This window comes from Myotis myotis, unplaced genomic scaffold (genome assembly GCF_014108235.1).
Source record: "Myotis myotis isolate mMyoMyo1 unplaced genomic scaffold, mMyoMyo1.p scaffold_m19_p_3, whole genome shotgun sequence".
Classification (NCBI taxonomy): Eukaryota; Metazoa; Chordata; class Mammalia; order Chiroptera; family Vespertilionidae; genus Myotis; species Myotis myotis.
Genome location: NW_023416335.1, coordinates 118,319,029 through 118,332,789, shown reverse-complemented (window position 1 = coordinate 118,332,789; position 13,761 = coordinate 118,319,029). Strand labels below are relative to the sequence as shown.

General features: G+C 51.4%; 1 protein-coding gene across 11 annotated transcripts in view; it reads left to right on the top strand.

The window, feature by feature from the left end:
- Positions 1-13,761, top strand: part of CACNA1C (calcium voltage-gated channel subunit alpha1 C) — a 698,738-nt gene that overhangs the window by 675,841 nt on the left and 9,136 nt on the right. For all 11 annotated transcript variants that reach the window (XM_036302132.1, XM_036302133.1, XM_036302134.1 and 8 more), the window contains 5 exons: positions 900-1,002; positions 6,952-7,053; positions 9,186-9,313; positions 9,738-9,872; positions 11,402-11,754. In XM_036302132.1, the coding sequence (XP_036158025.1) occupies positions 900-1,002; positions 6,952-7,053; positions 9,186-9,313; positions 9,738-9,872; positions 11,402-11,754 (821 nt within the window). The remainder of the gene's footprint in view (positions 1-899; positions 1,003-6,951; positions 7,054-9,185; positions 9,314-9,737; positions 9,873-11,401; positions 11,755-13,761) is intronic.

Genomic DNA, 13,761 nt, shown 5'->3' with positions numbered 1-13,761 from the left:
ATTTCCCAGGGTGCAAAAGATATGAGAAACAAAGAGCACAAATTAAACGTCAGGGAAAGCATAGTGGGAAACAAGAGTGGCGATGAATGAGGCTGCAGTTCCATCGGGGCCTCCAGATGGGCCTGCACAGGCTGCGATAGAGCTGGCACTTCCCAGAGACCGCTGGAAAAGTCACTCAGAGCTATTATAACCCTTCTTGGCAACACGATTGACAGGAGGACACCCTGTGATCTAACGAATAATAGCCTTGACCACATCCTCGGAGCAGATGCCAGAATGAATTTCATGGTGCCTTTTCTCACAGTGACCCTGGTATATACTGAGGGCCCCACTCTGAGCAGAGTGCCATGGCAGCAATGTTGGGGGGTGGGGAAGGAGGAGAGAGGGCAACCCAATCCTATCCAGTGTCAGCAAGCCTCTGATCCAGCCTGACGTAGAGGTAGGTTTTTCAATATACAGAAAAAAAGGACAAATGCATCTCCTGCAAGCATCTCCCGTCATTGTCTCTCTTATCAGGCGTTAGACGAATGTGGGCTGGCAGGTGGCTCCCAGCAAATGCCTGCACACAGCTGTTCTCTGTTGCCAGTAGAGAGCACATCCATACGCATGAGCAACATTTGAACGGGGAAGGGGTTGGAAGCAAGGGTCTAACAGGGACAACTTCCATCCCTCCCTCACTCTGTGCAGCTGGGTGAGAGTATCCGTAGCAAAGCCAAGATTCTCCCAGAACAGGTTTTGAATACATTTCAGTGGCTCCTGCTTCTACATGCCCGTCCACTCCAGACACATGCACACATGTTTAGAGGCTCCCTCCCAGCGTCCTCCTGCCATGGTGATTCTGTGGGTCCTTTGAGAACTGTTTGCTGTAATCACCAGCTCTGCCTCCCTTTCCCCTCCAGCGTCTGGTCTCCATGAATATGCCTCTGAACAGTGATGGGACGGTCATGTTCAATGCCACCCTATTTGCCCTGGTCCGGACAGCCCTGAGGATCAAAACAGAAGGTAAGAATCACCCACAGGGCACTGGAAGAGCCCCCAGAAGACCTGGCACACCAGCTAGAGGTGGTCGGCACCTGCAGAGGCCCAGGGCCTTCCCGTCCTGCGCGGAGCTGTGGCTCAGCAATAACTCACCTCAGGGTTACAAACGGGGCCTCGTCCTGTTCCCTTTGCCTCTTGAATGGCCTCTAGCTTATTCATGTTGAACTCTAGCTTTCCAACTCTTGAAGTCACAGGGTATCATTCAAAAACCAGTAAAAGGTGAGTATTACCTGAAGCAAGACCAAGCCTCACCTAAATGAAATTGAATTGTCTGCAAATGGGCCTCTCAAAGGCTCAACATTCTTTTTAAACTAAAAAATCTGTGTGGACTCTGGATGGGTAGCCCAGCTGGTTAGAGAGTTGTCTTGATATGTGAAGATTGCGGGTCCAATCCCCGGTCAGGGCACATACAAGAATCAATCAGGGCCCGGCCGGCATGGCTCAGTGGTTGAGCACCAACCCATGAACCAGGAGGTCACAGTTTGATTCCCGGTCGGGGCACATGCCCAGGTTGCGAGCTCAATTCCCAGTGTGGGGCATGCAGGAGACAGCCGATCAATGATTCTCTCTCATCAGTGATGTTTCTCTCTCTCTCTCTCTCTCTCTCTCTCTCTCTCTCTCTCTCTCTCTCTCCCCCTTCCTCTCTCTCTTCCTCTTTCTGAAATCAATAAAAATATATTTTTTTAAAAAGAATCAATCAGGGCACATACCTAGGTTGTATGTTCAATCCCCATTTGGGGCGTGTGCGGGAGTTAACTGATCATGTTTCTCTTCTCTCTCTCTCTCTCTGCCCCCCCCGTTTTCTTATCTTTTTATCTCCCTCTCTAAAAAATAATAAAAACATATCCTTAGGTGAGGGTTAAAAAAAAAGCCCTGTGTGGGGAAGGGGTCATAGTGGCAAACGGTGACTATGGTCGAAGTCATCACATACAGTGGCACAAGGGCTCAGCCAGCTCACGGGTAGGGGTTAAGATCACACCTGTGCTCCACTAGACAGGCTGTGCTCCCTGGGCCCGTGTCCACATGGAGGGACACCTTCTTCTAGTTTGCACAAAAGCACCCTGCGGGCTGCAGCCGCTTTGGCTGCAATAATCGGCTGTCTGTGTAATTGATGTTTTCCTGAACCATCTGTGGAAAAGGCTATATGAAATGTACCTAAGAGTTGTATTTGCTGTAGGACCTTCTAGTCTGTTATATAGTGTTTCTCAGAGAGTGATCAAAAGACCACCTGCCTCAGATTCAACTATTAGAGTTTCTTTAAAATACTGAGTTCCACACACCAGCCCAGATCTCCAAATCTGAGGCTCAGAGCAGGCTCGGGAATCTGCATGTTCAACCAGCCACATTAGGATTCAGACAGGAAGTGAAGTTTGAAACCCTCATCTAGAGAACAAAGAAAGCACAGAGAGAAGCAGTATGTCTTCTTTCCCTGCTCATGCTTCAGTCTGAGAGGCGCGGGCTGCCAGCCGCGCATCCTGGGCGCAACGGAAGGAGCTGGGCAGGGAGAGGGAGGCCTGACTTGGATCACATCTGTGACAAGTTGTGTGTTCTCTCTGCTTAAGCTTCTTCATCGTCAGATAAGAGGGTAATGAGCTGCTACGAGGGGAGTCACTTCAGCGAGCATCCCGGAGAGGTGCCTTCTCTCAGTTAAAGCCTTCCAGAAAATAATAGGAACATCCTAAAGGAAAGAAAACAAAAACAGGCCAACCCAATACATGTCAAAAATAATGAGCTAATCTTTAAAAAAATTAAAAATGGTTCAAGTTCTGCTGCTAAGCTACTAGTAAAAAGAAACAACGAATATACTCTCGGTAGCTAATGCAATAGCTCAATCTGAAGTGGATGTAAGTACGCCTATTCTTCACACGGGAACAACTGAACACACATTTAATGTACTGTGTGTATATAGCAAGGAGAAAAACTGGAAGGACATTTATTATGTTAACATGATTCTCACTGAGTAGTAGAGTGAGCAGTGATGTTTACCTTCTCCCTTTACTTCTGTTACTTTCCAAATTTCTGCAATGACTATTACAATTATGTCCAGGAGGAAAGGTTTCCTTCTCTAAGGGAGAAGGTGTGATGACTGCGAGAAGGAATACTGTGCAGGACTTACAGCCTGAGGTAAATTGAGGGAACACATTTTCATTCCTTGGAGGACTGAATAGCGCTGGTGCACGGAGGCCCGAGTCCTCACTGTTGAAGATGCGCTGTCAGTGCAAACCAAGCCCCAGCTAAAGAATACCAACCGCTGCTGACAGTGCCAAAGGCGCTGCTCCCAAATACCCAGGACACATGACCAGGCTCCAGGAAATGAGCGCTCGGGGGCGGGAGAAGCCAGCCACATGGTAACTGGCTTCAACAATTAAAGGAAACTTGAAACATGAAGACATTTATCTACTGCATAGCATTGTCCCTATGGCTCACAGCACTGTTTTGTATGCTTAAAATTCTGTCTGGTGGGTAGATCTCCTGTTAAGTGTTCTTACCAGAATAACATGAAATTTGGAAAGAAAAAGAAAAAAAAAAAGGAATAGCTACCAAAGGGCCCACAGTGCCAGCTCAGGGGCAAACCTTTATCGGAGACAAACCCTCCCCCATAGTGTTAATCTCTTAAGTGTAGAAGACAAAGGCAAGTTCTTAGAAGCCACTGGAAAGAAATGTGAGAAAGCATCTCAACTTGTGAGGATAAAGTCTTCACCAGTCATCACCCTTCAGACTTTTGAGCGTGGAAGGAATTGGACAGAAATTATCACCTTCTTCAGAGAACCAGTCCCAAGCCACACAGAACTTTGGGATGCAGAAGGAAGATATGTTTAAATACTTAGATGATGTGCAACAACTGCTAGTGACGTTCCCCAGGTACACAGCTAATCGTGAGAATAAACTGAAGCCTGAAAAAATTTAAAAGTTCTTTTGGAAGATGGATTTGTTGCCTAAGTCCATGGTAGCAGACTGTAGCAGACGGGACAGAAATGTTTCCTCTCACAGTTCAGGTGGCCAGAAACCCAAAGTCAAGGTGTCAGGGGGTTCCCTTTCGGCTCTGAGGGGGAGCTGTTCCCTGCCTCTCTCCTGGCTCCTGGTGGCTGCCTCCCTCCAGTCTCTGCCTCCATCCTCTCCTGGCCTTCTTCCCTGTGTGCCTCCACATGTCTCCTCATCTGATAAGGACACCAGTCACACTGGATTTAGGGCCCCCTGATGAGTACAAGCTCATCTTAACTAATCACATCCACAAAGACTCTATTTCCAACTAAGGTCATATGCCAAGGTTCCATGTGGACATGAATTTGGAGGGAACACTATTCAACCCACTACATAAGATAAGTATATTTGAGCATTGTATTAATTTGGACTCTTTCACTGCATATGTCAGAAACCACTAGCTACCTTACCCAGGAAGGGAGCATAACCATGAAGGACTCCCTCCACAACTAGAATGCCAAGACTGCCCTTTGGCTCAGGTGACGTTCTCACAGGGGATTCAGGTGCCCGCCACTCTCCCTTGCCACCTCTGCTTGCTCCTGTTGGGCTTCCTTCAAAGGGAGCCTCTCTGGCAGGGCCACAGGGCGGATTCCAGCGCAGGCAGCCTGATCAGCTCTGGCCGTGCTGCCTCCCTGCAGAGCAGCACTAAGCGATTCATCACACAGACCTCACTTTATTGCTCATTGCAGCTAGGGCAAGACCCTCCACCAGCAAAAGGATTAGGACTTGCTGAAGGCTCAGCTGATGGTTACCATTTTTTAACAATATTTTTCAATTAAGGTATTTACATTGTTTATATAGACCCTAGAGGCCTGGTGCATGAATTCGTGCATGGGTGGGGTTCCTCAGCCTGGCTGGCGATCAGGCCAATCAGGGCCGTCTCCCAATCGGGGCAATCTGGGGGGCAGGGAGCACGGGAGGTTGGCCGGCTGAGGGAGGTTGGCTGTGGAAGCTCACTGACCACCAGGGAGCAGCTACTGCATTGAGCGTCTGCCCCCTGGTGATCAGTGTGCATCATAGCTATTGGCCAGTCATCCGGTCGTAACAGTCACTTCGGCTTTTATATATATCGATAATGCTATTGTATAATTAATAAACTACAGTATAGTGTAAACATAATGTTTATATGCATTGGGAAACCAAAAAAAATTGTGACTGGCTTAATTGCAACATTCGCTTTATTGCAGTGGTCTAAAACGGAATATCATAGAGGTCTGCCAGTATTGGTTTCCTATTGCTGTATAACCAATTACCACACATTTCTTGTCTTGAAACAACACCCAGGTATTGGCTCCCAATTTTGTAGGTCAGGAGGGGAGCCATGGGGTAGCTGAGTTCTGTGCTCAGGGCTGTACAAGGCCAACGGGATACTGGTCAGGATGTGTCCTCTCCCAGAGGCTCCAGGGAAGAACCCACTTCCAGCTCATTCAGGTTGTTGGCAGGATTCACTTCATGCAGTTGCAGGGCTGGCTCTCTGCTGGGACCACTCAGCCCCAGAGGCTGCCTCTCTCAGCTCAGCTCCCAACACGGTGTGTGCTTTCTTCCAGGCCCACGCCACCATCTCTCTCACTCCTGCTCCCAGCTGGAGAGAACTCTCTACTTCCACCTTTTGACCCTCTTCACACGTTTATTTTTTGTTTGTTTTGTTTTTTATTGAGGTACAATTGACATATAACATTATAATAGTTTCAGGTATACAACTTAGTGATTTGTTATTTGTATATGTTGTAAAATGATCACCACAATAATGCTAGTTAACATTCATCACCATGTATAGTTATAATATTTTTCTTGTGATGATAACTTTTTTTAATCCTCACCTGAGGCTATGTTCATTGATGAGAGAGAGAGAGAGAGAGAGAGAGAGAGAAACATTGATTGGTTGCCTCCCGTACGCAACCCAACCACAGACCAAACCCGCAACCTAGGTATGTGCCTTGACCGGGAATTGAACCTGCAACCTTTTGGTGTACAGGATGATGCTCCAACTAACTGAGCCACCCATCCAGGGCTTGTGATGAGAACTTTTAAGATCTACTCTCTTAGCAACTTTTAAATTGCAATACAGTACTAACTATAGTCACCAAGCTGTGCATTATATTCCCAGGACTTACTTATTTTATACTGGAAGTTTGTACCTGAGAACTCTCTATTGTTAAAGAGCTCATGTGATTAGGTCGGGCTCACCTAGATAACCTCCCCATCTCAGGGTCATATGTGCCATGTAATATAACCTACTCACAGGGTGAAATCCGTTCTGGTCACAGGCCAGGGACTGTGCAGGGGTGCATATATCAGTGGTGGTGGGAGGCAGGTTGGGGGCATCTTACATCCTGTCTCACAGCTGCAGGTCTCAGCTTTCCTCTCATATGGCAATAAGGCCATTATCCCAGAGGCCACATGGGGTGAACACCTCATTAGCCTGTTTTGCCAGTGGGGAAGGTAGACCCAGAGAATCCAGTGTCTTCAATTTCTGCCTCCACACTGAGGCTGTGCCACCTGCTCCCTGCAGGAGACTCAGCAAAGGGCTTTGACACTGGGGAGACTGCTCTTCTTCCAATCACCCACGTCTCCCTGGCAACCACGGGGGCCCTGAGAAATGCCATCCAGGGAGAGCCCCTGTGCTCTCCCGCCAGATGGCTGCTGAGCTCTGTCCAGTACCAGCAGCCTTGTCAGTCCTAAGTGCCGCCCACAAGGAAAAGCAGTGTGTGAGGTGAAGGGACGCCCCTGGCCCACTGAGTAGCAGGCCAAGAAGGAATGGCATTGGACAGGGCACAAGACAGGGGAGAAAGAGGGAAACAAGGGATCAGGACCATCTGTGAGGCACTTGATGCTGAGAGCACACCCCGTGGCGGGGGGGGGGGGGGGGGGGGGGGAGCCTCCAAGAGTCGGATGATCTTTTCAGCCTTGTGTCTGTCTCCCTCCCCTCAGGGAACCTGGAACAAGCCAATGAGGAGCTGCGGGCCATAATCAAGAAGATCTGGAAGCGGACCAGCATGAAGCTGCTGGACCAAGTGGTGCCCCCCGCGGGTGGTAAGTGCTTCCCGGTCTCCGCAAACTCACCACTTGCCTGGTTCTTGAGTTGCTAGGCTTGTGGGAAATCTGCTCTCCCCGAACCCTGCTGGTGGGCTGAAAGGCCCTCCTGGTTAGAAGGGACGAGGGTGCCACACCCTCCACAAACTCAAATACAGACCGTCGGGTTGGAGGTCGAGTCCAGTCCTGCATTTCGCAGATTAAGTCAGAGAGGCCTCTCAAAGCTTGAGGTTTGGCAGAACTTCAAGGAAACTTTTAAGTTTCCCCATAAACCCCTGGCCTGATGGCTCTTGTCATAAATGGGTCCTGAGAGCGCCTCCTGGTGGGAGCTGTGTGTGTCCTTCTCAGGGCATGTTGCTCAGCCCTGTGCACCCACAGCCCCTACCGCTGTCCTGAGCCATAGGTAAAACAGCCTTCTCACACATGTAATTTCCAAAATATTAATATAATGCTTTAACTAATATAAAATGTATTGAAATCTAATGGCTTTCAATATATAAAGTTATAACTAACTGAAGGAATGCTTGTATGCACCCACGTATAACAATTAAGTGTTTAAAGGAAGTAAGATGATTGAATATTGTCAATATCTTGTTTTTGTCATTTTGAAGCATAAAGCCTAAGTATATTTAAACAACTTTACACACGCACATATATATACATACACCTACATGCATGCACATGCAAAGAACACATGCTGCCTGAGACAGGCAGGTCAACGACAGCGGGGACGCAGATTCCATCGGGGCAGGTGAAGCAGAGTCTTCTGTCAACTTACACAGCAGCTATGTTCCTGGAAAATTCTGGATATATTAAAACTATGTAAAATGAAGTTAGGTTCTTAGCTCAGATAACTATAAGCAGGTTGTCCCCCACATGGATGTCCTATCATAGTACTTGAAAGAGTGCGAAGCTATTATTTATTGTGCAAAACATATCTGTGCTTAAGGGCCACATCGAGAGCCACTTAGTACCAGTAGCACCCCAAGTCACCATGTCAACTGAAAACATCCCACCAGCCTCAAAACACTTTTTAAAAGGTGACACCCACCCCTGTTGAGAACCACTTCCCAGCGGGAAGGCAGGACTGGGACTAAGTGGAGTCACAGAGTTGGACAGGAGGCACCTGACGGCTTACATACAGTATTTTATTTGCTCCTTATAACGTTTCTATGATGTTTGCTCAAAGAATCAAAGTTCTTAGAGACTAAGTAGCTGGCCCAAGGCTACGCTGTGAGGACCTAGCAGATTTGGGATTTGAACCCAGGTCTGAGGGATGCCAGAGCGCCAAGCTCTTTTCCCTGCAACACTTCCTCCCCGACTGCCCTGGACAGGGTCTCAGGGTCTTTCCTCCCAATGGGAATGAGGGGGCTGCTGTGGATTTGGCTTCTCTTTGAGGACAATTAGAAGCAGGAGGATCATCGCAAGCCCTTAGATCTGACCCAACCAGCTGATTCCCAGGCCCGTGGCCCTGTCCTTCACAGAGACCTAGGAGGTGGAGCAAAGGGGCTCCTTATAGGGCATGAAATATTCTCGTTGGAGACTTCCTGGCTTCTCCATCACATGGCTCATTCCCAAGACAGGGGACCGAGCCAACGCAATCTATCTGGTTGAAAGAAAAACCCAAACTTACACAGGAGGAAGGTGCTCCTCCCACCACCCCTCCTGCTGGCCTTTAAGCAGAACTATGTTTGCACTTAGGGGACTGGTTGCAGGGGGTCTGAAGCTTCAGAATCAAATGAGAACAGTAGCAATGTCAGTTCAGTAAACGGAGCAAGGTGGGAAATAATTTTGACAATATGGTATTTTTCTTTAAAAAGGGGGCAATAAGAATATATTGCTCATTTACAGAAAGCATTTGCATAAAGAATCTTTGCAAAAATATTCAAGAAACTAATAAAAAGCTTATCTATTAGGAGGTGGTAACCTGACAGATGGGAACAGTGGGAAAGAGGATATTCACTATATAATTTTTTATATAGTTTTGTCTTTTTGAACCATGTGAATGTACTATCTCTTCAAAATATAAATTTAAAAATTTTTAAAGTTTGGCTGCTGAAAAATAAATTAATAAAGCCCAACTGAATTCCCCTTGTCCATCTCCAATTCCCTGTTCTCTCTTTGAATGTCAGATGATGAGGTCACGGTCGGCAAGTTTTATGCTACTTTCCTGATCCAAGAGTACTTCCGGAAGTTCAAGAAGCGCAAAGAGCAGGGCCTCGTGGGCAAGCCCTCTCAGAGGAACGCCTTGTCCCTACAGGTGAGGAGCCAGTGGGGCCACACCCCAAGGAAAGACCTGGCCACCTTCCTCTGACCTCGGGCCAGGGTCCAAGTCTCTCACCAGTGGGCGGGAGCCAGGTCCCTTCAGAAGGTAGATGCGCGAAGGGAACATAGTCCTTTCCCTCTGTGTTCTCTCCACACACACTGCCCGCATGGCCCTGCCTGCTCCACGGTGCCCAGGCTCTGGAGCGGGGCTGAGGTTCCCTGACAGCCCCTGCCACCTACTGTGCCTTCATCTCTCCTGGGTATGAGCCTGGGTTCTTCCACTTGGATCCAGACAGAGCGGTCCCAGAGACGCCCAGTTCGCACACACAGGATGCCTTTTGGGGGCTCCCTGCCTGGGGAGACATGCGGGTGAGTGGCTGGGCAGGGGCCCTGGGCTCACGCGTCCCTCTGGGTTCCAGGCTGGCTTGCGCACGCTGCACGACATCGGGCCCGAGATCCGACGGGCCATCTCCGGAGACCTGACAGCTGAAGAGGAACTAGACAAAGCCATGAAGGAGGCTGTGTCTGCCGCCTCTGAAGACGACATCTTCAGGGTAGGCGGATGCTACAGAGCACTCTCCACCTTAATCAAGTTCAGTTGAAGCAGGAGGGTGGACTGGTGTCCTGACAAGAAAACCCAGGGAGAAAGGCCCGAGTTCTGTGGCAGATTCCAGCTCTGCCCACCAGCTATTTCCTCCCCATCCCCTTTTCCAAGCCCAACTCCCTCTCAAGCCAGGGCTTCCAGGACATGGCAGCTCTGAGGGCATCTCGGGCTCTGGGAGGAGGAAGAGGGACCCATTTTCCAAGGGAAATGTTTCCAAGGAGAAAATACATTAGAAGCTGCAAAGTGATGGCCCTTGGGCCACAGCTAACATGCAGGCCCATTTAGTTCGCCAACATTTGAAAATCGGGCACATTCAAATAAAAATCTAGACTTCCAGTTTCTCTTTAAAGCATGCGAAGCCCTGTCAATGTTAGGCTGTGGCCCCCACGGCAGCAGAGGGCTGGAGCCCAGGGGCAGTTGTCCCCTCGACGGGACATGTGTTCTCCAGGTCACAGGTCCCTCCAGCCCTGCCCCTCCTCCCCTGGGCCGGAGGCTGGGCTTCAGTGCTCACAGTAGAAACAACATGACCGGACCGCCTGGGCTCTTGCATCCAGCTCTCTCCCTTCATTTGTGGCACCTGCCCAATCCCGAAGGCATTTATCTAAGTGTTTCTCCAGCGAGGGCCAGCGCACACCTGTCCCTCCCAGCCCGTGCCCGGGTCCCCAGGCTATGGAAACACAGGGAGGCGAGAGGAAGTGGTCCTGCCTGTACCTGACCTGTCATCACATCCTCATTCTCATCACTGCGAAGTGTGCGTTACTGAGTGGCCTCAGGGACACAGCAGCAGGTTGACACGGCCCTGCCCAGACCCCGCCAACCAACCTTGCCAATAGCTACTTGCCCACTTGCCCAGGACAAGGAAAGAATGCTGGGCATGAGCCCGGTTCCAGATCTGAAATCTCTAAGACACTCCCCCCCTCCCCCCGCCCGCCACCCCCCCCCCCCCCCCACACACACACACAAACACACACAGGAAAGGAGGCCATAATATAATAGAGGTAGTAAATCCATCATCTTTATTTTCAAAGCCTTTGGCTAACACAGTTTCTAGCCCAGTGAGCCAGATGGAGTTCCATTTTTAAATCTTGTTGGAGCCTCGGGCCCTTCCCCGCCCCTCAGACCTCGCAGCGCCTCAGCTGCCACCCCTCCCAGGTGCAGGGGGGGCTGGGCACACTAGACTCATCCTTGAACTCAACCCCAGTCTTCCACAGGCTCATTAGAAACTCCCCAGGCAGCGGTTGCCCAGCCTGGCTGGCTCCCACAGGATGTCCTGTCCCTCACTATTCCCCCAGCCCTTCCAGAGGGGACTGATGGGTCCCTGCCATTCCAGCTGCCAGGCCACGTGGGTGAAGAATCCCCGCCCACCACATGCTGCCCTGCGTGCTCTCAGAGGGCAGACAACTTCCCTTGGGGTGGCTGCAGAGGAGAGGTTGCCACGGAGGCGTCCTCCTCCACCCACCCCTCCTGTCTTGCCTGCAGAGGGCCGGTGGCCTGTTCGGCAACCATGTCAGCTACTACCAAAGCGACAGCCGGAGCACCTTCCCCCAGACCTTCACCACTCAGCGCCCGCTACACATCAACAAGGCCACCAACAGCCCAGGCGACACCGAGTCCCCATCCCATGAGAAACTGGTGGACTCCACCTTCACCCCCAGCAGCTACTCATCCACTGGCTCCAATGCCAACATCAACAATGCCAACAACACTGCCCTGGGCCGTTTTCCCCGCCCCACCCGCTACCCCAGCTCCGTCAGCGCCGTGGAGGGCCATGGGCCCCCCTTGTCTCCCGCCATCCGGGTGCAGGAGGCAGCGTGGAAGCTCAGCTCCAAGAGGTAAGCAGGCGGGTGGGGCACCCAGGGCCCTGCAGGGCCTCACACACTCCAGCTCAGAGGGGTCGGGGAGGAGAGTTTGGCGCCCCGGCCTGCACTCACCCCTCACGCTGGGGTGGACGCTGCTGCCCCGTGATCCAGGGAGAGAGCAGGGTGCAGGACGCCTCCCAGGTCCTGCCCTGACTACATGTGGCAGCCATGCTCAGGGAAGGCGCGTGGCCCCACTGCCAGCAAGTGTCCTGAGGAGCACGCCTCTGGCAGAGCCTGCTCTGTGCTCTGGGCCCAGCCCCGCCCATGCAGAGGCCTTGGCCTCTCAGCCCCAAGATGTTTGCATCCTGGCTACACTACAGACACCGTTCCCCAAGTGGGAGGGGAACGAAGTTACCGCCTCCTCTTTCTACCCTTCTCACCCCTCCAGGGAGGGCCCTCTTGGTGGCAGGAGGCCCTTCGCTGTAGCAGATGCTCATCTGTCCCAGGGTAGTGTCATTCCTGGTCTTGACTGCACCTCCCACCTCCTGACCGGCTCTTTCTCCCTGTGCTCTGCTCCCTGGTGCTCCAGGGCGCAGTGCTGGGATAGCCTGTCCCTGCTGCCATGCTCTGGGCCTCCGGGAGCACAGCCTGGCCTAGAGGATCTGCCTGCCTATGTGGGCAGCTCTGGCTCCCCAGGTCGGTGGGAGAGGCCACGCATCTGCACCTTGCCACCTCGCCCTTAGCTGCACTGCTCTCCCAGAGCAGGGCGGCAGATCCCAGCATGCCAGGTTCTTGGGCCAGTCTCTTTTTCTGCCCTTGAGCTCAGAAAAATTGAAATGTCCCAGCGTCTTTCTCAATCCATGGGCATGTGTCCTGAGCTGCTTTCCTTCAAGGAACCAGCGGCACACTTGTACGTCCACATGGCCTGGCCACTTACCAGTGACTGATGGCAGACAAGTCAGGCAGCCATCCATCTACATTGCTGCCTAAGATTAGCTGGCTCACCACCCAAGCAGTGCTGGGCAAGTCCTGCCCACTCACACTGGTGCCTTCTAGCCGCAGGGCCATGCGTGAGCCCTGATTTGGTGTGCTGATCAGAAAGGCTGGTTTGCACAGAAGGATGTCAACGTCCAGGTGGCTGGCCCAAGCTGTCTTGGCAGCCCCTCCCTTTTCTGAAACCCTCCCCCCTTCCTATGTCCTTCAGGGACTCAGTCCTAGTACCATCTTCTCCCCGCTCCCCTTATCCTCTAAGGAAGGCTTGCTGTGTTCATCACTAGCGTCTCAGTGTAAACTAACCCCTCCTTCAAAGGGAATTTTCATATGAGGCTTTGTTCTGTATTAAGTAAGGAAGGTAAAAATCACTTTAGAGAGGAGGTAGGGAGGGACATTGGGGATTTCTTCCTCTCCTCACAGATCCATCTGTTAGGGAAACAGGGTCACAGTGCCTAGCACATAGTAAGCGCTCTCTAATCTCAGCTCCCACCTCCCATCACAGTTGGGAAAAACAACAGTCAGGACAGTAAGTTTCAAATTGTGAAGAGGGACAACTTAACCAAAGTTCCAGCTCTGGGACCTTGTCCTTTGTGTCACAGCTCAGGGCTGAGGTGGCTCCGGCACTGGCCTTGCTTTTGCTGGGGCTAGACCAGCGCACCTGGCACACAGTGGCCCCTAAGGAGTGGTGTTGCCTGCCTGCTGCCATTCCCTGTGTCCGGCGCATCCCGTGTGCCTCACCAAAGCTCCCTCCCTGTCCCTCTCTTCCCACCCCATTCAGAGCCTGGGACTGTGGGGTGGGCAGCCACCGGTGAGGGCCTCCCCCAGACAACTGCGCTCAGTCCCAGCACTCAGTTCTGAGGATGAAGGGGAATGTTTCTCTGATGCCTCATGAGTCTGAGGATAACGCGAGCCCTGGCTTTCTGGATCTAAAGCAGAGGTCCTTAAACGTTTTAAACAGGGGGCCAGTTCACTGTCCCTCAGACATTCCACACATGCGCACTGCGGGCCCGGGACGAGTCGGCTGCTAAGCAGGACAGGCAGTGGCGG